The sequence below is a fragment of the Eumetopias jubatus genome, unplaced genomic scaffold (assembly GCF_037043125.1).
Source record: "Eumetopias jubatus isolate StellerSeaLion01/CBP00866 unplaced genomic scaffold, mEumJub1_p1.0 scaffold_1, whole genome shotgun sequence".
NCBI lineage: Eukaryota > Metazoa > Chordata > Mammalia > Carnivora > Otariidae > Eumetopias > Eumetopias jubatus.
This window is the reverse complement of record NW_028274807.1, coordinates 145,432,118-145,456,332: the sequence shown is the minus strand read 5'-3', so window position 1 is coordinate 145,456,332 and position 24,215 is coordinate 145,432,118. Positions and strand designations below refer to the sequence as shown.

Below are 24,215 nucleotides of genomic sequence, written 5' to 3'. Positions count from 1 at the left end.
AGAGAGAGAGAGCGCGTGAGCGCGCACACGCGCTAGTGGGGGGAGGAGCAGAGGGAGGGGAAGAAGCAGGCTCCCAACTGAGCAGGGACCTCCATGCAGGGCTCCATCCCAGGACCCTGAGATCAAGACCTGAGCCAAAGGCAGACGCTTAACCGGCTGAGCCACCCAGGCACCCCTGTTTTTGTTTTTGAAAAAAAAAAATCTCCCAGGAATGTACTGGATTCTCTATGTAAATAAATACAAGTCTTCAGGACTTAAATGTGACTGATGTGATAAAATGCAATGTAAATAAACTTTAACAGCACACACACACACAAGAATTATGGAAATAGAAAATCACTGTTTGGCAAACAATACAGTAAAAATTGTCAGCATCATCAATGAATGTTAATATTAGTGGTGGGCAAAAGTTGATAAGAATGAGTATTTGCATAATCTCAAAGTACCTCCCCACAAGATGCTTATTAATTACAAAGGAATAAATAGTAATTTTACAGTGAAAAAACCTGGCAGACACCATCTTACCAGGTGATTAAAGTTAACATCGCCAATAATGAGACGTATTGAAATCATATGCCTCTGGTATAATGCACCGAGAAGGACACAACATCACTTCTGCCATGCTCCTGCCTAAAATACATAACTGTAATTTAATCTTGAAGAAGCATCAAACCAAAAGTTAGAGATATTCTACATTGCTCTTCAAAACTATCAAGGTCATGAAAGACAAAGCAAGACTGAGGAACTGCCCCAGAAATGGAGACACTAAGGAGCCACAACAATCAAATGCAATGTGGGAGTCTGCTTCAGATCTTGGACCAGAGCAAGGACATTAGTGAGACAGCTGGTGACATTTGAATAAGGTCTGTAGAATGGTATTGAGTCAATGTTACTTTCTTGATTTAGATCGTTATACTGTGGTTCTGTGGTTCACATTAGGGGAAACTGGCTTGACAGGTGTATAGAAATTCTGTGCACAATTTTTGCAAGTCTAAAAATTATCTTAAAATAAAAAGTTTGAACAAGGGGGGGGATGAGGAAAGAGCCTAGGTTCTAGAACTTAGCTGTTCTAATTCTCTCGAGAGACTTAATACAGAATGGAAGACAAGCCAATCTTAAAAGGTTATCCATCCCCAGGATGGAACCAGGGCTCTGTGGCTTCTTTTGGGCATCTCCTTATTCTTTATCCTCCCTGTTGATAACCAGCATCTGGCCTGGAGAGACTTGGAGACCCACCCACTTGAAAGGTCCTCTGCTCCCCTCTCTTGGAGTGAGAACCCATCACAGCTTGACCTCCATGCTAGGTGGCCTGTGGACCCCAGGGAAAGGCAGATGTTGAAGTCCGTGTCCACCTCTCTGGAGACATTTAGTTCTCATTGTGAGGAAGGCAGTGTCCCCACCCCCAATACAGATCTGAACACCAAGGCACAGAGAGGTGAAGCCACCTTCTCTAGATCACACATAGGTACGCACAGAGCCAGAGTTAAGCCCGGCACTGTGTGACTCCAATGCCGGGGCCTGTGACCACCTGGCGTTATTCTGTTACTGCTTAATTCAGGTAGAGACAGCAGGCATTGACCAAACACCTGCTGTGTATCAGGCTGGTAGTGGGGTTGGAGGGGGAGGTGGCTGAGACATTGCCCCCAGACCACAGGTGCTGTCCTGGCAGAGAGGTACCCTCATAGTGGCAAGCATATGGCAAGCAGAATATCACACACACACACACACACACACACACACACACACACACACACACACACACAGAGTCAGTGAGTTTCTGCTCTTGCCTGGCCCTAAGTTCAGGCTGGTGGGTCAAGTATGGTCCTTGCCTGGGAGTTCCTGACCCAGGAGGAGAGCAAACAAATAATCAGGCAGAGATACATGCTCCGATCAGGTAGCAGAGGGAGAAGGGTGGGGGAAGGGGGAAGATGGCTTGTAAAGTCTAGGAGATGAGAATCACTCTGGGGAGGCAGACACAGCTCTGCTTGGTGGGAGTTATGGCCAGAGGAGATGTGGGGGAGGATGGTAGTAAGATCATGCTGGAGAGGTGTCTGAGATCGATGCAGCTGGATGGAGTTGGGAAAACTGCCTAGCAAAGGCCTGAAGGTCCAGACTGGAGCTGTTCATCTCCCTGGCCCAGCTGCCCGGGGAACTGGTCCAGAGAGGTGTGGTTGGGGACGCGTGTTTTCCAAAGTCAGTAGATTGTCTTTGGGGCGGGGGGAGTTGCTCCTTAATGAGGGGCGGTCATTTGGGCTTGACTCATTTCCAGGGAGGGAAATAGGCTGGGGCAGGCGCAAAGGGATGCTTTGTTCCGGAATAAAGCAGGATGCGTGCAGGGCCGATCCAGAGAGGGGGAAAGACTCATACTCTCTCCGCACTTCTCTGAGGAAGCAGGATCCAGGAGCTGCTGCTCTCCTCCTGGGTGAGGTTGGACACCCCTCAGCAAGTGGGTCTGGCTCTGGGAGGTTATGGCCGCGGCTGGAGTGGGGTGGGCCCTACCCACGGGTTGCAGGGAGAGACTGGGTCTGGTGGCTTAGAGAGTGGCCACAGGTGTGGGGAGAGGGAAGTGTGAACGCATCAGGGCGGAGCATTCTCTCTAGGGCAACTCTTGGAGTAATTGCCTCAGCAGCCGGGGAGTGAGGCAGTCTGCTGGCCACATCCCCCTTGACTCCCGCTCTGAGAATCTGCTTTGTGGATTGTGAAAGTCCCTGAGAATTGGATCAGACAACTGAATGCCTCAGGCATTCCCTTTCCTCCCTGGGCCTCGGGTTCCCCAGCAAAGACAGATGAGATGGTCTTTAAAACCCCCCCTCCCAGCTCTGTGGTCTTCTTTTGCACATGTCCACATGCTCTCCTTGTGCGCCCTGGTCCTCTCTTGTTACCTTCTGCCCAGGTCCTCAGCTCCCTCCTTCTGCCCCAAACAGTCTCAGGATTTTCTCTTGTCCATCCCAGGCTAAGCCAAGTGTTATTTGGGGCCCTGGAAGGGAACCGATAGTTATGTGCCAGGCACTCATTTAATTATTAAAAAAACTCCAGGAAGGAGACATTTTGTAGGTAAGGCTCAGAGAGGTTAAGCAATTTGCCCAGGGTGACTCAGCCATTAAGAAGCGGACTAATCTATTCTGTCTATTCTTCCATGCTGCACCATGCTGAGTGTCCCACCCTGCCTGAGGGTAGTGGAGGTGGTGACTGTATTTCATTTTGAGCCAAGCATAATGCTGAAATATAAATAAGGAAGCTCTCGTGGTAAGAGTTCAGGCAACAATGAGAGAGACAAAGGAGAAAAAAGCAAAAACGACTCAGGAAAGACATGACAATCATACCTTCTTCTGCAGCAGCTCCTTCAAGAGTTGGGCTCTAAAACCTCTTCGTTTTTATTAACTGAAATAAGCTTTGGGAGGAGGGGTTGCCTTGTGATCCCCAGTCCCTGATAAGAGCCAGGAAACATTAAGTAATGTGGGGTCCCAGGGAGCATGGGGAGCAGGCAGACCTCATATCTCCCAGGGAGCAGGAGGAAACTTCAAAGGCCCTCATGCCCTGCAGGGGACTGGCCAAGCCACTCTTCCAGCCAGGCTCTGTGATTCCACTTATCCAGGGAGGTTTAGTGCAGTGGACGGAGCTCTGGACATGAAAACAGACAAGATACACCAAAACCTTCCCAAAGATTATTCCTGGAGGCAATTAGCCTCTTTTCTATTTTTTTCCCCTTATATTTCCACATTTTACATTGCGCACATATTACTTTTATAATCAGGAAAAATACATGCTAAAAAAAGTAAAGAGAAAAGGAGAGTGTGCCATGGTCCAGGGCTCTGCAGTTCGAGGCTCTAAGGTCAGTTCTGCCTGATTTGTGCTGTGGCTCTGGGCTTCCTGAGCAACCACGGAGGTAACACCTGCTGCTTCTAACAAGGGACCCAGGAGGACTTGCAAGGACCAGGCTATGAGTCTGGGGAAGCATGGAGCCCCGTGTAAATGTCAGGACCTGTTACTTTTGTTTTCATTGTGTTTTATACATCACAATGAGTCCAAATGCAAGGCTTCCCGTAGTGGACCATGAAGAGGGTAGCTGTCCATCCTGTGAGTCTGAGGTCAGGACTCCCAGCAGTGGAGCTCCCAGCATATGGTCCAGGGCTCTGGCTCTGGAGCCACTGCAGGGACTCCATTTCTGACCCTGTAGCACACTTGCTGAGTGGCCTTGGGCAAGTTAGTCCCCCTCTCTGAGCCTCAGTTCCTCATTTGTAAAATGGGAGTAATAATAGTGCTTGTCTCACAAGGTTGTTGTGAGTAGTGAGTACATGAATACACAGAAAGCTTGGCAGAGGGGACTACAACTGGCTTGTTATTTTCTCTGAGAGGCAGTATGACTTAGTGTTTAAGAGCACGGACTCTGGTAGGGGCACCTGGGGGAGTGCATTCAGTTAAGCGTCCGACTCTTGGTTTCGGCTCAGGTCATAATTTCGGGGTTGTGAGATTGAGCCAGGCCCCATGGTGGGTTCCACGCTCAGCGTGGAGTCTGCTTGAGATTCTCTCCCTCTCCCTCTCCTTCTGCCTTCTGCCCCTCTCCCTGTGCTCGCTCTCTCTCTCTCTCTCTCAAAATAAATATATATATAGATAAAATCTTTAAAAAAAAATCTGGGTTTCGGTTCCTGGATCTACTAGTCACTTTCTGTGTGATCTTGGGCCAGTTCCCTAACCTCTCTGTGCTTCAGTGTTGTCAGCTATAAAATGGGGCTGATAATAGTATTTAACTTCTATAACTTCTGTAAGGTAAATGTGAAGATTGAGTAAGTCAATACATGTAAAACTCTTTGCCCCAGCACCCAGCACACCGTCAGGGCTCTATGATGTTAGCTGTTAAAATGATTGCCTGTGATTTACTCCTCACAAAATTCTTTGCTGTGAGTGCTATTTATTTTATGGGTGAGAAGACAGGCTTGTGCAAGTCAGGAGCTCCAGGACGGAAGCCTTGACTTTGTGTTAGGGCTGGCAGGGCATGAAGTTCAAGCCCAAGGGCATCCCAGACCAAGCAGTGAAGCAGAGACCCGGCTCTGCCCTGAGTAGGTTGTTCATGAGTTTTCTCCCAGTGTGCCATTCCTGAGGCACTAAACTTCTTCCTTCGGGTCCTCCTTGTGTGGCTCACATTTCCTTTCCCTGTTTTTCATTCACGTACCATCAGCCCCCCAGCCTCTTCCATTCAGGCAGCCCAAGCAACAACTACAGCCTGGTCTCCTGTCACTTCATCTCTAGTCCCCATCCTTCACCCTTGTCTTTTAATGAGCTAGCTCAGACTCAGCTTGCGTTCAAATCCCAGCTCTGTGACTTACTAGCTGTGTGGACTCAGGCAAGTTCCTTAGCCTCTCTGTGATGAACTTTCCTCCTATATAAAATGGAGATGGTAATAGCACCTGCATCAGGGTGGTATTGCAAGGATGAAATGAATGGATGCATGCTGAGTTCTGAGAACAGAGCCTGGCCCAACATAAGTGCTATGGAAGTGGTGGGCGTTTGTTACTATTGTTGCTGTAATTGTCATATACGCAGTAGAATTGAACATCAGGTATTTTCTCAAACCCCCGGCAGGGTGGGGGGGAGAAATTAGAGTGATCCCCAGCTGAAAGGCAAGTATTTTTCTACCTATGTCCCAAGGCCAGAGCACTTTCCGCAGCTAGACGCCACGGTCAGAGAGGGCATCACTTCAGAACTCCTTGCTTCAATTTTTCCAGCCACAGCAAGGCCAGAAATGCAGAATGATAAAACCAGATTTACAGGCAGAGGCGGCCCATCCCAAGCTGAGCCAGGGTGGAGTCCAGGCCTTGGGACTCCATCTCCACCCCAGTCCTCCCAGAGCCTCCTGGGGAGGGGAGCCTCCTGAGGGAGGAAGCTGGGGATGGCCAGAGGGCACATCCTGTGACATTGGTCCAGGGAGTCTGCGCCAACTGGAGACAGCACTTGAACATGGCTCCAGGAGAGCAGTGGGCTGGACGTGCTCCATGGCTCGGGGCTCCCAAGGCCACTGTGGCACGCTGGCCCAGGCTGGGGAAACGCCCCACACAAGGAGGGTCTTGGCTCTGCTGTGTCCAGGGCACCAGTGGGGGCAGGCAGAAAACCAGGCAAGGGAAAAGGAGGCGCGAGAAGAAGGGATGAAGAGAGGTGACAGTACTGATTAAGTCCATGGCCACTTGTTGAATTCTTCTCAGATGCCAGCCCTGTGCTAGTGAGTTCCAACCCCTGCCTTGCAGAGGAGGCAAGCCACTCTCAAAATGTGACTCTGCTCAAGGAGCCAGGCACTACGACTGAGGAGTGACCTGCGAGTGCTGGGGTTTGGGGCAGGAGTTATGCCAGGCTAGCGGCTTGGGCAGCCTTCTGGGAAGGGAGAATTTGGGTTGCATTTTAAAGGATATGATTTCCAAATTGTAAGGAGGCCAGCATAATTTTTGTTCACTAGAAGTGATCTCAGATGTTATTCTTGGTTTTACATTTGGAAAGCTGGTGTGGCTTTTTGGGGTAACGTTTGAGCTTGTTTATTTGTTCACTAGTCACAGCTGCGCTGTGGGCAGCACACTCAGTATGGCCAGGCCACAGGAGACCTACACGTGACCCTGTCCCCAAGGGCTCTTGGCTGGGGAGGAGGGCAGCTACGGGACCGATGTGGCAGGTCGAGGAGGAAAGGTGATGGAGACAGACAAGGACAGAAGGAAATGGGCAGGGGTAGGTCAGGCTTCATGGGGTTTTGATCAGGGGTATGCCAGTAAAGATTTAATAACCAGCTCTCAGGGATGGTGGTGGGGGTGGGGAGCACATGCAAGAAGGAGAGGAAGCTCCAATTTGTAGCATTTGCCATGGTGTAAATATCCCCACCATGACCAGTTTCAAGCTACCAACTTAACATCCCCAAATGCAGAACTGGTTAATTCCATGAGCATTTGTTGGATGCCTCCCAGATGTTGCATAACTGGCCCTCACAAGCCTGTGGGAGCTGCTTCAGCATATTAATGACTTTGGATATTCTCTCCACTGGTTACTAAGGTCAGAAGTCCCGCTACCAAAGGCTCGTTCTTCAACTTCAGGTTTGGCCATAGTGAAAAGGAGAGCTAGAGGGAAAGGGTCACCAGTGCTCCCTTATATTGTTGGGGCCATCCAATCCTGGGTCCCTCATTGGCTGATCTGAAGCTGGGGGCAGTGGGACTCTACCCATTCCAAGCCTCAGTTTCCTCATCTAGAAAATGGGAATCATAATAGTATTGCTTCCCAGAACTATGATGAGGATTAAAGGAGAAAATTACATCTGTGTGGTCAGCTCATGGAAGGAGCTCAACTAACATGGCTGCCTTCCTGCCTAGATGGACATAGTGATATCCTCTCTCTTGTTGCCTTGACTGTGACTTCTCCGAGAGGTGAGCCCTAGATCCTCAGGCGGGGACATAACTCTCCAGCCAGAGATTCTTGCTGAGTCGAAGCTGGAGCCAGCCCAGGCCAGCAGCTTCAGGAAGTCACAAAGAGGATGATGTTACTGCTCCAGAGACGAGCTGTTGTTTGCCTTTGTGCCCTTGGCTTCATTGTCGGGGGAGCTCTGCTCACCTCACCCTTATTTTCCCTCCTCTTTAAATCCTCCCTCTCCATATAGTTCCCTAGATTCCCCCAAAGGTTCCACTGCAGAACTTCATACTGCTAATTCATACTAGCATGTAAATTGCTGATACTCTCATTTATTCCTCTCAAGGTATTGCTGGATAAACCAAATGAATTCGGGCATAAGGAAAAGTGAACACAAAAAAGAAAAACCCGAGTGAGTCCAGAGGGACAGGTAAGTGTGAGTTGACAGGGACCTGAAGGGTGGTCAGGAGCATGGGGTTCATGGTCTCAGAGTTCAAAGCGACCGGGAAAGATTCCCAGAGTGAAAGGTCAGGAGGCCAGAGGCCCCAAGAGGGAAAGGAACAGTGTTCAGAGTTCTACCTGGGAAAAAAAAAAGAGACAAAACTTCTACCAGGAAGGATTGGGGCAAATGTTTGCAATGTAAAAGCTAAATCCTTACCATATAAAACCTCTTATAAAATGAGAATCCCATCGATTAAAACAACAAACTATTCACAGAAGAAATACAAATAGGCATTGAACATACTAAAAAGTTCAATCTCTCTTGAATCAAAGAATAAAAAATAAAACACAGAGGTGCAAAGTGGGCTTGATTTGTATTTCTTGGTTTATGAACCATGATCACCAGCCTATAGGCCCCACTCCGGAGGCCGTGCATGAGTGCTTCCTTGAGTCACGCATTCTTTATTATCTCCTACTCTCTCCTCCAAAACCCTCTTCTTCATTGGTGAACAATCTAATGTGTTGAACATGAAGTCTCTCTCCTGGAACACAAAACAAGATTAAGCATAATCCTTGGTTCATGACAGATTCTTACCACTGGTACATGTGAGGCTCTCTCTTAAAAATCATTTTTATTTTATTTTTTAAGATTTTATTTATTTATTTGAGAGAGAGAGGGAGAGAGAGAGCACAAGCAGGGGGAGGGGCAGAGGGAGAGGGAGAAGCAGGCTCCCTGCTGAGCAAGGAGCCCGATGTGAGACTCGATTCCAGGACCCTGGGATCATGACCTGAGCCGAAGGCAGACATTTAACTGACTGAGCCACCAAGGTGCCCTTAAAAATCGTTTTTAAAAATACAATTAAAACCTGGGAAACCACTGCCCCAGAGGGAACTAACTTGACCACAGACAGTGACCTGCCCTCATCCCATGCCTCTGGCTTCTGCCCAGGCAGCCACCATCTTGAATGCTGTGCCTATCATCCTGCTTTCCCTTTCATCTCTTTGAACTCCTTCAAAGTGTTTTTGTTTCATTTGTTTTAATTCTATTAAACAAGTATCATGTATGTATTTTTATGAGACTTGGAAATGTTGGACATATTCAAATGGCAGTAAGGAGGTAGAGATTCGCAGGTGGTGGTGAGGGGGCGTGAGGAAGGAATCTGGAATGTCGCCCACATTTCAGTCCTAGGTGACTGAGTAGTTGGTGGTGCCATTCAGTTAGAGAGATGCAGGAGAGAAGACACTGGTGGGAAGATGATGGACTCAGTTCTCAACAAAGCAATAATTTAAGCTAACATTCAATGAGTGCCTACTATGTTCTGGGCACTCTTTTCGTAGAGTGTGAAGTGCTCTATGTGAATGGTCACATTTAAGCTTCACAAGAAACCCATGAAGTAGGTACTACTATTATTAGTATCATTTTAGAGATGGAAAAACTGAGGGATGGAAAGGTTTAGTAGGTTCTGAGTCTCTCAGCATGATGGATCACCCCTTTCTGATACAAACCTAGATATATTGGATAAAATATTTTTAAAATATTAAATATTTATAAATAAACATATTGACATAAAACTAAATATTTATAAATAAAATATTTTACAAATAACAAAAATAAGGGAAATCCGTAGGTGATAGAAGTCAAGAAAATTGAAAGCCAGAGTAGACACACTAGACATTTATGGATAAAACAAGTCCCACTGAAGAGAAGTGCTTGTTAAAATATAAACACAAGGCACACAAAGAAGAATAATGGTAGGGCACACATGAGGGAGACTATGGAGACCCAATACATAGGTGAATTGGTACCCCTAAATAATAAAGAAAAATCTGAAAGACATTATCAGTTCTTTCAAATGATAAAGGAGAAAATAAAGAAGAGAAGCCATAATGAAAGAAGCGAGTACTATGAAAACACCTGAGGTTAAGCCACCCAACTAGGGTGGCAGCTATAAGTGGTAGGCCCAGGCTCCCCACAGCTGTGCTCTTCCTCGCTAGCCTACAGGTACTGATGTTGATGTGAAGAGTCTGTGGGGCCTCCCAGAGCAGTAGCAAAAGTGGGTTTGGAGAATGGTAGAGAATGCCTGGTTTCACCTTATTTCTCTCCCACTGTACTCTGGTCCACAGAGCTCCAGAACTGGATGTGTCCTCCCAACATGGCCTCCACCGCCTCCCCTCTGCCACCCACCACCGAGGTCGCCAGTTCTGAGAACAGCAGCTCTTTCTATGACTATGAGTACTACCTGGACCAGGTGGCCTTCATGCTCTGCAGGAAGGACGAGGTGCTGGCCTTTGGCAGGATCTTCCTGCCAATCTTCTACAGCCTGATCTTTGTGCTGGGTTTGGGCGGGAACCTCCTTCTTCTAGTGGTCTTGCTTTGGTATATACCTCGCAGGCGGATGACTGAGGTCTATCTGCTGAACCTGGCCATCTCCAACCTCCTATTTGTGGTGACACTGCCTTTCTGGGGCATTTCTGTGGCCTGGCATTGGGTCTTTGGGAGTTTCTTGTGCAAGATGATGAGCACCCTCTATACCATCAACTTCTACAGTGGTATCTTCTTCATTAGCTGCATGAGCTTGGACAAGTACCTGGAGATCGTCCACGCTCAGCCCCACCACAGGCTGAGAACCCGGGAGAAAAGCCTGCTCCTGGCTGCCATGGTATGGGCTGTGGCCCTGGCTGTCTCCATCCCTGACATGGTCTTTGTGCAGACACATGAAAACCCCACGGGTGTGTGGAACTGCTATGCAGATTTTGGGGGTCATGCGACCATCTGGAAGCTCTTCCTCCGTTTCCAGCAGAACCTCCTGGGGTTTCTCCTTCCACTCCTTGTCATGGTCTTTTTCTACTCCCGCATTGGCTGCGTGTTGGTCAGGCTGAGGCCCCCAGGTCGGGGCCGGGCTCTAAGGATAGTTGTAGCCCTGGTGGTAGCCTTCTTTGTGCTGTGGTTCCCGTACAACCTCACCTTGTTTCTGCACTCACTGCTGGACCTGCGAGTCTTTGGGGAATGCAAGGTTATCAAGCAGCTGGACTATGCACTGCAGGTGACAGAGAGCATCGCCTTTCTTCACTGCTGCTTCACCCCCATTCTCTATGCTTTCTCCAGCCGCCACTTCCGCCAGTACCTGAAGGCTTTCCTCGTCACTGTGCTCAGGCGGCCCCAGGCACCTGGCCCTGCACCGGCCCCTCTGTCCAGCAGCTCTGAGAGTAGCAGGCTCACTGCCCAAGAAGAAATGACCGGCATGCATGACCTCAGGGAGAGGCAGGCTGAGAGTTCCCCCAAAAAGAGTGATATGGGGGAAAATCAAGCCTGAGTGGCCATACCACGTCCGGTGAGAGTGGATGGGACCTAGCTCAGTTGGGCATCCACCCAAAGTCCTCTCTCCAAAGGCCCCAAGGGACCATGTTGCCACACCCTGTGGTTGGTTCTCAGTGCTCCACCATCAGCAGCATCTGCCTACTCTTGCCTCCTTCTTCCACTTTCTTTACTGCCTTCCAGGAAACCATACTCTCTTGCATGAATTGCTAGAGTAGTTTCCCAACTGACCTCTGTGCTTCTTGTCGTCATGCTCTCCTGTCATCTAATCCATACCCACCAGCCAGAACGATCACCTCACCCTCAGCCATCACTTCCATCTTCCTCAGAGTAGCCCAAGGCTTGCCACCCACCAGTCGGCTCCCTTCCCCGGAGCTCAGCTGGGGAAATATTGCTGCAATATTGTTTAATGTCACAGCATTGATGGTGGCTCCAAGAGGCTGGCGAGCAGGAGGGGCTGGAAGTGCCCCACGTGGGGAACTTCCCCAGAACGTGAGAGTTGGCAGGTGCGAGGCAGAGTGAACACATGTTCCCAACAGTCCAGGAGGCTCATCCTCCCTCTGCTTCCCATGCCCCCTCCCTGGAGCCTTCGGGGGTCCCTGGGGCCTGCACAATCAAGTCCAAAGTCTGTCCAGCTTCGAGGCTGGAGCTTTCACAAGGAGAATCCCATACAACAGCTTACCCTTATACGCCTTCATTACTTTTCATTTCCTGGACACCAGGCACCCCTTGTTTCTTGCGCGTTCCCACCTCCGTGTTTTTGTGCTTGCCCGCTCTCTTGTGTAACAGGGGTCACTTTTCAGCCAGATGATCGTTCATCCTTGTTCTGTCATGGAATTCTGCTTGCTCTGGGAAACCACTCCCATTATTTACTCTGCCCTGTGCTTTGGGTGGAGTTCAGGTAGAGCACAGGACTTCGGCCAGTTACAGCCTTACTTTTTCCTGGCATGGTGATTCATTTAGGATGGGCACAGGACCCAGGTAGAGCTTGTGAAATGCGGCAACTAGAACATGCTAGAACAGAGGCATGAGACTGAAGCCAAGAGGATGTGCAGCGTGGGGGTGCTCCTTCATCAACTCGAACTTCAGAGGGTGAGGTGATAGCACTGTGAGTGAGCAGCCCCCGAGGGCAGTGTGGAAGTCCCCGAATCTAGGCGGAAGCTCATCCCAGTCGTGGACTTGATGGTTACATGAACCAATATATTCCTTCACATGGTGATGTTCTGTTACTTGCAATCCAAGGATTCCTGGCTGATATACCCTGCCTGGGTGCTTCCCTCGTCATGTCTCCAATAGTTAGCATCCTCCCTGGCCACTGAAAACTTTTCCCCAGGGAGCTCCTGGCACACAGTGACATCTCTCTTTCCTGAGCTTCTAAAGCACTCACTGCTTTTCCGCACCTACCAAAACCACCTGGTATAACCTGCCCACATCCTGCTGTGCTGGTCCTGAAAAACCCAGCACAGAGCCTGGCAGAAGGTAATGCACGGAAGGAAACTTATAGGTGGATAGACTGGAGGACAAGAGAACACAGGGCTGGGTATATGCAAGCTCCAGGAGAGCAGGGACTTGCCATGTATTAAATCGATATCCCCTGTGCTTAAGTCAGTGCTTAGAATATAGCGGAGGCTCATTAAGCATTTTTTTTTTTTTTAATGAATGACTGGATCAATAGAGAATGGAGCAGGTGGTCAATATCCTGCCATTCTTTCTTTGCTTCCCCTGAACTTCGGATGCTCTAGTCACAGCCCGTGTGTCACGAGAAGGGCTGTCCCTGGATGTTGCCAGAGTTGACTGTGCTGATTTTTCATTCTTTGTTTCCCTCGACTCCATCTCGCTCAGCTCTTGTGCCTTTAATTCTCTCTCCTAAGGCCCCAGACTCCCACTGTCACGAAGGACTCTGAGCTCCCATGGTGCCCTAGGAAATGAAGCTTTGGCTCTGAAGGTGGTGATTTGCTTGAGGATGTGGAGGATGGGTTCTATTTTAGAGCTCCTGAAATCTGCCCAACGAGCAGCCTGACTGTACCAACAGGGTCTAGGGACCCAGAGTCTCTGACTTTGTATCCATGATGCACAGATGGGATGGGACAAGCTATGCCAGCCGAGGGACACCTGGCAGGGTTTGTCCCCAGCACTGGTGCATTTGTGTGTGTGTGTGTGTGTGTGTGTGTGTGTGTGTGTGTGTGTTGCCGTGTGGGCTGTGCATAGTACATATGGCTGTGTATGTGGGTCCAACGTGAATATGTCACTGTGTCCACATGGGTCTGGGTCTGTGCCCACAGGTTTTCTGTGTGTTCCTATGTGTCTTTCTTTAGCTGTGTAAGTGTGGGTATGTGCTCTCTGCAAACAGCAGGTGTATAAGAAGGGCCCTGAGGCCTGTGCCCAAGGGGGAGGAGAAGGGCTGGCCACAGGTGACCCACTGATCCCTTTCGCTGTCCTCATTGCCACTGACTGCATTGCTGACCATATCGAGGCCTCTGACTACAGCACAGAAGGCACTGGTCAGGGAGGGAGTTGGAGGTGGGCTCTCACAGCCCAGGCCAGGACAGAGCCCCCTCCATCCTGACCTTATTTCCCTGGATGTTGGTCCCTCCTGCTGCTCTCCATCTGCCCAAAGGCCTGGCTCCCTGGCTGCACTGCTCAGACCTTTCCAGGAAAGCTCCCAGGATTCTCTTGGTCCTCAGATTCTGAGGCAAGATGGACTTTCCCCTGGCTGACCGAGGGAGAAGGACAGGCATGGCTCTACTCTGTGAAGGTTTGAGGGTTTACAGCTGTTACTACCTATGGAAAAAAGGGAAAACAACAAACTGAAACAAAACAAAAACTTCTTTTCTTTCCCAGGTGCCCGCAATTTCACCATTGGCATGTCATCCCTGATCTTGCTTTGCTATAACTACCGTCAGAGAATACACATAGTGGGCTTTTCTTTGAGGGAAAGGAAATCTGGGGCAGCAGTGAGGACTGGGGGTCGGGACTGTTGTGTCAGAACAGGTAGTGACAAGGTGTATCCTCGGGGGTCTCAGTCTTCCTACTGCCTCAAGGCCCCTGGTAGGGAAGGAAGGGTAGCCCTTGTAGAGAGTGTGTCCATGCGAAGCGCGTAGGACTACAGGTGCCATGGACCCCTCCCTTACCCACAGGTCGGCCTTGGCTTCTGTGTGCACACTCTACTCCTGGGCGCTCACCCCTTCCTGGGAGGCCTGTTGTTATGGTGGATATCGACGACTGTGGGATGGTATACTTGTATTCACCTCAACCTGACCCACTGAGGGTTCCCTTGGTCCCAGGCATACCCTCAAACGTGAAGTTCCTGGGAAATCTACATGGAGTCGCTCTCAGTTGAGACCTCTTGTTCTTGACTCAATGGACTTGGGCCCTCAGGTCAGGCCCCTGGTCCAGATTTCTCTGGGTATGGGGAAAAGGAGGGGATATAGCACCTAGGTCTGGGCAGGGCCCAGGAGTGTGTGAAGGCCCTGCATCTTTGCCCCGATCCCAATACCTGCTCCAGCACAAGGCCTGGCTGTGTGGAGAGCCGGGAGAGCCTCGTTGATAAGCTTCCCATGGTGGCTCCCAGCCTCTCAGTGCCCTTCGCCCTCTCCTGTGCTCCCTATGTGACTCTTCTTGTGCTCCTGGCCCCTTGCGGAGCAGGATGGGATAAACTGGCTTCTCCAAGTCAGTCAGAGCTCTGTCAGGCTCCAGACAGACATCATCATTTGGGGGCACCTAGACCCAGAGAAAGGCAGACTCTGGCCCAGAGTCACATAGCTGGTGGGCACAGACTCTTGCCTCCAGCCCCAGCCCCTACCTGAGATACTCCAACAGCCTATTATCCTGGCAAAACTCTGGACAGAACAGCCAGCCTCAAAAACAAATAGAAGAGGCCAGTCATAGATGTGGGATAGAGGAGTAAGAGAGAAGCCCCACTGGGCATCCTTGCAGGGGTCTATGCTGCCTGGCCCCCCTTCTCCAGGGCCCTCTGCCAGCTCCCACGGCCTCTGCCCCTCCTGTTCCGGGCAGCTGGGCTCTGGCAGCAACACACTCTCCCCTCTCCCAGCCCTGGTAAGCGTGCTTGGCAATGGGATTGTCTCCCTTTCGCATGCCAGAAAGCTGAGTGAGGCCAGGGTGGGGAAGGAAATGATTTGAGGACATGAAGTAAAATGGCTGAGATGGAGTCAATTTTCTATCATTTAATCTCCATTTAGGGAATTGGGGGTCAGAGATGGAGCAATAAGATACCAAGCCCTATGAGCTCCAGTCAGAGGGAGGGGCCAGGAGGACGAGAGCAGGACACAGAAAGCGATGACACATAACAGATGTGCTGTGAGGCAAACAGGGCTAGGGGAGCCTCAGGGATGGCGTCCGTTTTGGGGCAGGGGATCGAAGGGGGGAGATCCAGGAAGGTTTCCAGGAGTAGCCAGCACCAGGGGTGGCCGTTAGAGCAAGCCACTCTACTTTACAGACCATTCTGTTAGACAAAGTTGGCAATGTTGAATTGCACTGGACTGAAAATTTGGGGACCGACTGTGGCAAAATTTAAATGTTAGGTGTGTGGAGGGATGGGGAGCCAGAAAAATGAGAGAATGACAATCAGAGGCAAAAGGTTTGGAGAAAGGTCGGGGTGAACAGAGGGCCAGGCAGGCCTGGTGCGGAGAGAGGCAGAGTGCTGAGCTCAAGGAACAGCAGTGGGGTGGGGAAAAGGCGACAGTTTCAGAGACACTGCAGGGGCTTGAACTGACAGAACTGGGGCATGACTGTGGGTGAGAGTAGGGGAGGTGAGGGTGTCTCCTCTGTATCTGTCTTGGGGGATGGGGTGGGTGGTGGTGTCCTGAGCAGAGACGGGCGGGGAAATCCGGAGAAGGGGGTGGTTCAGGGCAGAGGTGGGGGACAGATGCTGAGTTCTGCGTGAGCCAAACTGAGTCAGAGGGGCTGTGGGACCCCGGTGGGGAGGATGAGGGTCTGGAAGTAGGACAGGGCTCCAAGCTCAGCAATGGTTGTGGAAACCAGAGGAGGGGTTGAGATCACCCTGGGGCGGGGGTGTGGAGGGGGGACAAGGGCACAGATCAGGGACCTTGAATAACTCCTACATGAAAGGCACCATGTCTCCAGACCTGCTCTATGAATTCGGGAGCCAAGAGCCACATGTGGCTGTTGAGTACTTAGAATGCGGCTGGTCTGAAATGAGACATGCTGCAAGGGGAAAAAGTACACGCCAGATTTTGAAGGCAACACAAGAAAAAGAAACGTAAAATTATTTCACTAATATTCTTATATTGATGACATAATGAAATGCTAATATTTTTGATATATTAGGCTCAGTTAAATATAAACATGAACTTCACCTGTTTCTTTTTGCTTTTTTAAAAATGTGTCAACTAGGAAATGAAAAATTACACACGTGGCTTGCCTTGTATTGCTCTGGACGAACCTGAATTCCACAGGATGTGGAATAGGCATTGAGGAAAATAATAAAGTGAGGTGGGGGGATGGAGGGTAATTTTTGCAAGACACTGCGTTACTCACGATAACCAGTTTCTGTACTGCAGGACTTGTCAAGGTACACGTTATTTCCCAAACTAAGTTTGGGAGAAGTCAGAGAGCTAAGGAAGGTGACCAGGACAGAGGTAGGGGATGCCACAGAATCCGAGGCAAGAGTGGGCCTTCAGCGGGGCTGGAGGAGGTGGAGACCCCCAAGGGACGTCTTGAGGCCAGGCTCGCGGCCACCTTGGCAGAGCTCAGTGGGTAGGTCGCAGGCGGTAACGGAAGCGCACGTCATGGCTGGGCTGGGTGGTGCCAAAGCCCCAGCGCTGGGGGTTCACGGGTGGCACAGGTGTGTCAGGGTCCACAAGCTCCAGGTCAAAGTATGTGACCATGAGCAGGACAAAGAGCTTCATCTCACTGATGGCCAAGAACCTCCCAGGGCAGATGGAGACACCTGAGCCCCACGGCATGGTATAGTGGTGGATCTTCTGGCCTGCCTTGCTGAAGTGCACTTTTCGGCTACCATTGGGATTGAGGAAGCGATCATATTTGAAGGCAGTGGGTTCCGGGTGGATTTCAGGATCCATGTGCACTGAAAGATAGGGGAAGAGGGCCACAATGTCTCCGCTTCGGAGCAGGTACTCCTGTCCATTGGCCATCTTCAGGACGTGGTCACTGTGCACCACCCTGAGGAGGGTGGGTGCAGTCTGCAGCCGCAGCGTCTCCTCCATCACACTGTCCAGCACTGGAGTGCGGTGCAGGGCACTGATGTCAAGGTCAAAGGACTGCCTGGCCTTCAGCCTGGCCTCTCCCAGGACTTGGGTGGTCTCCTCCCTCACAGCCCGCATGGCTTCTGGGTGCTTTAGCAGGAACAAGAGGGCCCAGAAAGAGGTTGGGCCCGTGTTCCCCTGGGAGGCCCAGAGCATCATGAAGTTGAACTTGTCTTGCATGGCTGGGGCTACTCCCTGCTCCCTCAGATACTGAAGCATGTAGGATATCCAGTTGCTGATGCCATTCTTTTCCAAGTTGTGCTGCACAGAGAGTGTCTTGTGGAACAGACGCTGGAGCCGGCCCACTTCTAGCCACTCCCGGGGCCCCAGCAAGGAATAAACAAACCTGGGGAACATGTTGTCAAACTTGCGGAACTGGACAAATAACTCCTCTGCCTGTCGCAGGTCCTGCTCCTGGTCCTTTGTATGGCCAAATAAGCTCAGGTAGCCCGCCTTGAACAAGACATTGTAGCAGAAGTGGAAGAGGCCATCTTCACGCCAGCAACCAGAACCCAGACTCTGGCCCATGGGCCCCAGCATAACGAGGGCCAGGCTGTCCAGCATGGTTTTGTTGAGATCTTCCAAGCCATCCCCCATGAGGTACTTGGTGCTGGCAGAGTGTATCATCCGGTAGTCTCCTTGCACCGAATGGTATCCAAATACCTTTAGCACCAGTTTTTCTGCATACTCCACGAAGTCTAGTTTTCTCTGTGCATCCCTGAGGATGGGGCCAAAGGAGAGGGGGTCCATGACAAAGGTAAAGTACTGGCCCCCTAGCTGCACTGTGAACACATCTCCATGCTTAGCCCGCATGTGCTTCAGGAATTCAAGCATGTTCTTCCGGAAAGCCATGGCATGGCCCAGCCAGGGTATGGAGCCCTTATCCAGAGGGGGCTCCTGGGGCCTGCGTCGCCGGAGCAGCCCCAGCAGACACAGGCACCCCACGGTGACCACCAGCAGGGCTCCCAGCACCAGACCGCAGAGCACCATGGCTGTGCTCTTCCAGGTTGAGCTCTGGACACACTGTTCTGTGGGTGCCAGAGAGCTTTTGAGAGGCTGTGACAAGTTGGGGATGAAAAGGTCTGTCCACCTGGACCTTGCCCTGTAGCTGTAAGTTCTATTAAATAACCCTGGCAAGACAGTACCTGGGGGCAAAGTGTTCTCTTAGATTTAGCACTTGCTGCAACCTGGTGGGAGGAGAGGGGTGGGACCAGAAGGAAGCCCAGAAAGAAGCCTCTAGCTATGGTCGCAGTCCCCTCACCAGCTTAGGATTTGCTCTGATCTTTTCAGATTCAGCTCCAGCATGAGTCTACAAAGCTTTCTTTGATCCCACTCCACCCGCATGGTTTACTGACCATTCACACCTTTATTTTCTCATACATTCATTTATTCATTAGTTAGCTCATTCAGTAGAAATGCACCAAGCACTTACTAAGTTTCATATCTCTCCCTTCCTCATCTTTAAACGATCCTCAGAGCCTCCCAGATTGGCGACACTTCAAGCAGAGGTTCAGACTCCAGTCCCTGAACCTGGGGCCTACTGGCCCCATTGGCTTGCACACTTCTCCAGCAAGGGCAGATTGGGGATCTTACAAATATGAAATGTCAGAGATGATAAGGACTTCAAACCAATTGCTTTATTTCATGATGAGGATGTAGGTTCAGAGTGTAGTGGGGACTTTATCTCACAGCTGTCCGGGCTTCAGTGAGGTGAGCTGACCATTTACTGGGGACCTTCTGTGAGGTGTCAGACCAGGTCCCTGCCAGCAGGCCCGAGGAGAAAGCCGTGCCATTGACTCTAAGGCCATTACGTGCAATAACGTGAGGTTCAGTCTCGATTCAACTAGTTCTGATAACCCCCAGGTTACTCTTTAACTTCCTAAGTGACCCATAAATAGGGACTCTGTTTCCTCAGATTTCCACATGCCCTCTAGAGTGAATTCCCTTTGCCTTGTGCAGCTCCCCTTTGTGGGGAGCTGGAAATGTCCACACTCTGCCTCCAGGAAGTCCTCTCTGATTGCTTAGGACAACCACAATAAGTAGTCAGTATCTCTTCCGCCTTAGAATCTACAGTCAGAGATTGTGGGCCAACTTCCATGAGTTGAACTTTGTTCCCCAGTTTTTAATGGATCGCAGCATCACCTTACATTCATTCTCACCTACACTTATTCATTCCCTCCTTCCTTGGAACAGCCCCATCTACTCATTAACAGATATTTACTGGGCACTTACGGCCAGAACTGCTGCTATAACCAACCTCGAATCAGAGAGACACGGTCCCTTGCCCTATTGGAGTGTATGGTCTAAGGAAGGGGAAAATATATGAAATCACTGCCTAAACAACGCTCTAATTACAATTGTTATAAGTGTTGCAAGTGAGAGGAGCAGAGAGGGAAGTGGGGTGGGGAGTCAGGAAAGCCACACTGATTAGGTGGTAATTAAGTGGAAGCCTGGAGGAAGACAAAGCCAGGTCGGCGCCTGCTGTGTGGTGGTGGGGCTAGACGTGGAGGTCGGAGAGCATGCGGGACGTGCTGCTCAGTGTAGGTGGCAGGCCGTTCAAGGAACGGGTCCAGATCCACTCTGGCGCCAATGTGGCTGGAGGGCTTGGAGGAGGGGGAAGCGTTTTCAGCACAGCGCAGGCTCGGCCGGCTCAGGGCGAATTGGAGCTCTGACCTATTGCGCTGCACTGCTCTGAGCAGGGCCTGATGCTGGGGCAGTCTTTACTGGCTCTCACCGGGCGGAGGCTAGCTTGCCCCGGGGAAATCGGCCTATGCGGCTGTCCGGCCAACCCTCCCGAGTGGCCAGCGACCCAGAGCGAGCCCCGGCAGCCCTGCGGCACGCCTCAGCCTTCCCAATCAGGGCCGCAGCTCCGTGGGAGGATTGGCACAGAGTTCCAAGTGGGACTGAGAGGCTCGGAAGGACCAACGACACGCAGAGACGGCCTCCGGGCGTGCTAGAGCGGGCGCGCTAGAGCGGGCAACGGGTTCGACGGCCGGAAAGGCGGTGACGCACTTCCGCCCCTGCAGCCTCCGCCACGGTGTCTCTAGGCAGGTGCTGCGGTCAATGCGCTGTGCCGAGGCGCCCTCTGTCCGTCGGTCGGTTAGGCTTCGCACCGACGCACTGTGTGTCTGTCGGTTTGTCTGCGGAGCAGTCAGTTTAAGGGCGCGGGTCTGGGGGAGGACGTGCGGGTGAGGGCTGGCCGCTTCACTGACACCGCCGCTGTTTCCAAGGAGCGCGCTGAGCGTAGCCACCACTTCGGACCGTATTCCTGAGAGTTCTTACCTCATAAGCCTGGCGGGAGCATTGTTTCGGCTGTCCTTAAACATTTTTTTGTGCCCCTTTCCTGAACACTTCATTTGCACATTTCATGGTGAGCGGGGGAGGGGGGGGCATAGTTTGAGGCCTGTAGACAGGGCTCAAGCGGGTCTCTGGTCCGGTCTGGTGTCTTCTCATTTCACATATGGCCCGGAATTTTGAGCAGTCGTGCACGGATAGGAGGGTTCCATTTACCTGCTCCGGTTTCTATATCGGGGTTCTCCTTTGGGGGTTCTCTAGTCCAGATGTACTGGCTGTCCCCTGCATCTTGTTTGCCCTTTGTTCCAATGCTGGATGATACTGACTGCTCCCTTAGCGCCTGCCGCTTCCTGCCCACTGCCTCACCCCAGAAGTCAACAACGGTAATGTCGAAATGGAGATGCAGGGGAGCAATTGTTTTACTCTGCCTTTGGATCAAATAATAGTCTCATTTAATTTAGCGCTGGACTTATTTATGCCTTCTTTCCCTTCCTAGCTTTCAAGGTTCCATATTTTTCCTTTCCTTCCTGGGTTTTAAGGTTCTGCCTCCATGGCAGCTTGGTTCTTGACAGCCTAGCCCCAGGTTAATTATTTTACTCCTAGTCTGCAGCACATATACCAGGTGACAGTGAAGTCAGTATAGAACTTAAAGGGCAAACTTGGGTTCTTGTTTCAACTTTGTCACCAACTCATGACATGACCCTGGACATTTCAATTTACCTCCTTGGGCCCTACTGTTCTGCTGTGTCAAACAGGAAGCTGAACTTGAGGTACTTGCCAGCATTGAGATGCCATTATAAAGGTATTGGGTTGAGGCTTAGATATGAGTGCATATAGAGGGAGAGGATAGAGGGAAGGATGGGAATTGGATTGATTGACCTTGAGCACCTGTTCTGTTCATGGCTGTGTGCCGGTCATCCCCATTGTCACTATAATCATCACTATTCTTATTTTGAGAATTTACCATGAGCCAAGTATTGTGCTAAATGCTTTACGTGTATTAAGCAATCTAATCCTCATATCAATCTGGGGGAATCCCCAAGACCACCCTCGCATTCAGAGACTCACTAGAAGAGCTAATCGGACTCAGCATGTAGTTGTACTCATGGCTAAGATTTATTACAGTGGCGTACTAAGGATATATAGCCAGATCATAAGGGAAAAAGACACACATGGAGTCTGAAAGAATCCACGTGCAAGCTTCCTAATGCTTTCTTCTTCAAAGAAGAAATCACAAGAGAAATTAGAAAACACCTTGTGATGGATGAAAATTAAAACCAACATACCAAAACTTATAGTGAAAGCAGTGTTCAGAGGTAGAATTATAGCTGTAAATGCTTACATTAAAAAAGAATATCTCAAACCAATAACCTAAGTTTACACCTTAAGGAATTAGAAAAGAAGAGCAAGCCAAATACAAAGCCAACAGAAAGAAGGAATGTGTAAAGATTAGAACTGAGATAAATGAAACAGAATAGAAATACAGAAAATCAGTGAAAACAAAATTGGTTATTTGAAAAGTTCAAAATTGACAAAACTTGAGCTAGATTGACTAAGAAAAAAAGGAGAGAAGATGCAAATAACTAAAGTCAGGAATGGAAGTGGAGACATAACTACTGGCCTTAGAGAGATAGAAAGGATTACACAAGAACACTTTTTGAATAATTGTATGTCAACACTGTCAATAATTATACATAAACAAATTAGATTACCTAGAAGAAATGGACAAATTTCCTGAAATACAAATTACATAAACTGACTTAAGAAGAAATAGAAAATCTCAACAGATCTATAACAAGTAAAGAGAGATTAAATCACTAATTAAAAGCCTCCCAACAAAGAGAAGTCCTAAACCAGTTGGATTCACTGGTGAATTCTACCAAATATTTATTTTTTTAAGTTTATTTTTTTAGTAATCTCTACATGAGATTAGTAATCTAATGAGCCCCAATGTGGGGCTCAAACCCACAACCTCAAGATCAAAGTCAATCTACTATCTGTAGTACCATGATACCAAAGTCAGATAAGAACATCACCTGAAAGAAAATTTCAGGTCAGTATCTCTTAGGAATTTAGATGTAAAAATCCTCGACAAAATATTAGCAAATCAAATCCAACAGCCTATTAAAAGGATAATTCACCATAACCAAGTGGATGTATATCAGAAATATAAGGGTGATTGAACACAAAATCAATATAATACAATACTTTAATAGAATGAAAGAAAAAAACCTACATGATCATCTCAATGCAGACAATGCATTTGACAAAATTGAACCTCCTTTCATAATAAAGTCTTTTAGAAAACTAGAACTAGAGGGAAAGTTCCTTAATATGATAAAGGGTATTTATGAAAAACCCATAGCTAATATACTCAATGGTGAAACACTGAAGAGTTTCCCTTTAAAATCAGAAGGCCTGAGACAAGGATACCCACTTTCACTGCTGCTGTTCAACAGTGTACTGGAAGTTCCAGCTAGAGCTTTAGATAAGAAATGAAAAGATCCAAATTGGAAAGGGAGAGAGAAAACTGTATTTGCAGATGACATGATCCTATATATAGAAAGTCCCGAAGAATCCACAAGAGAACTACTAGCATTAATAAATTCAGCAAAGTTGCAGGATACAAGATCAACATAAAAATGAGCTGTGTTTTTATATACCCGCAGTGAACAATCCCAAAAGGAAATTAAGAACACAGTTCTATCTACGATAGCATCTAAAAGAATTAAATACTGAGGAAAAAAATCTAGCCAAGTTGTGAAAGACTTGCAAGTTGAAAATACAAAACATTGATGGGGCGGGGGTGGCTCAGTCATTAAGCGCCTGCCTTCGGCTCAGGTCATGATCCCAGGGTCCTGGGATCCAGCCCTGCATCGGGCTCCCTGCTCAGCGGGAAGCCTGCTCTCCCTCTCCCTCTGCCTGCCGCTCCCCTTGCTTGTGCTCTCTGTCTCTCTCTGTCAAATAAATAAAAATAAAAATCTTAAAAAAAAATACAAAACATCGCTGAAAGAAATTAGACTTAACATAAATGGAAAGACATTCCATGTTCTTAGATGGGGAAGGCATAACATTGTTGAGAGGTTAATACTACCCAGAGTGATCTATAGATTCAACACAACCCCTTTCAAAATTCCAATAGATTTTTTTTCACAGTATTGGAAAAGCTGATCCTCACATTCATATGGAATTGCAAGGGGACCCAAAGAGCCAAAACAATCTTGCAAAATAATAAAGTTGGGGGGTCCACTCCCCCCAACTTTGAAAAAGTACAAAACTACTGTAAATAAAACATCATAGACATATAAACCAATGGAATAGAATAGAGTCCAGAAATAACCCTCACTTATATGGTCAATTGATTTTCAACAAGGATGTCAAGACCAAAGGGGAAAGGAAGCCATTTCAACAAGTGGTGGGGGAAAAACTGGGTATCACTTACAAAAGAATGAAATTACCTTGTACCACATACAAAAATTAACTCAAAGTATATCAAAGACCTAAACAAAATCTAAAACTATGAAACTCTTAAACCATTGAAGAAA

General features: G+C 49.1%; 2 protein-coding genes across 3 annotated transcripts; one reads left to right on the top strand and one right to left on the bottom strand.

Moving 5' to 3' along the window:
- Positions 1-6,176: 6,176 nt before the first annotated feature.
- On the top strand, positions 6,177-11,129 carry ACKR2 (atypical chemokine receptor 2). 2 transcript variants are annotated; one of them, XM_088021337.1, is made up of 3 exons: positions 6,177-6,230; positions 7,777-7,804; positions 9,940-11,129. In XM_088021337.1, the coding sequence occupies exon 3, from the start codon at positions 9,954-9,956 to the stop codon at positions 11,127-11,129; it is 1,176 nt and encodes a 391-aa protein (XP_087877463.1). In that variant the 5' UTR covers positions 6,177-6,230; positions 7,777-7,804; positions 9,940-9,953. The 2 variants fall into 2 exon arrangements, with proteins under 2 accessions (XP_087877463.1, XP_027962781.2); XM_028106980.2 differs by lacking the exon at positions 7,777-7,804 and having other exon boundaries at positions 6,193-6,214.
- A 5,731-nt stretch (positions 11,130-16,860) lies between these two features.
- On the bottom strand, positions 16,861-18,366 carry CYP8B1 (cytochrome P450 family 8 subfamily B member 1). Its single transcript, XM_028106970.2, has one exon. The coding sequence runs from the start codon at positions 18,364-18,366 to the stop codon at positions 16,861-16,863; it is 1,506 nt and encodes a 501-aa protein (XP_027962771.1).
- Between the last annotated feature and the right edge of the window lie 5,849 nt (positions 18,367-24,215).

Coding starts and splice junctions, on each gene's coding strand:
- ACKR2 (XM_088021337.1), top strand. CDS start 9,954: ATGTGTCCTCCCAACATGGCCTCCACCGCCTCCCCTCTGCCACCCACC.
- CYP8B1 (XM_028106970.2), bottom strand. CDS start 18,366: ATGGTGCTCTGCGGTCTGGTGCTGGGAGCCCTGCTGGTGGTCACCGTG.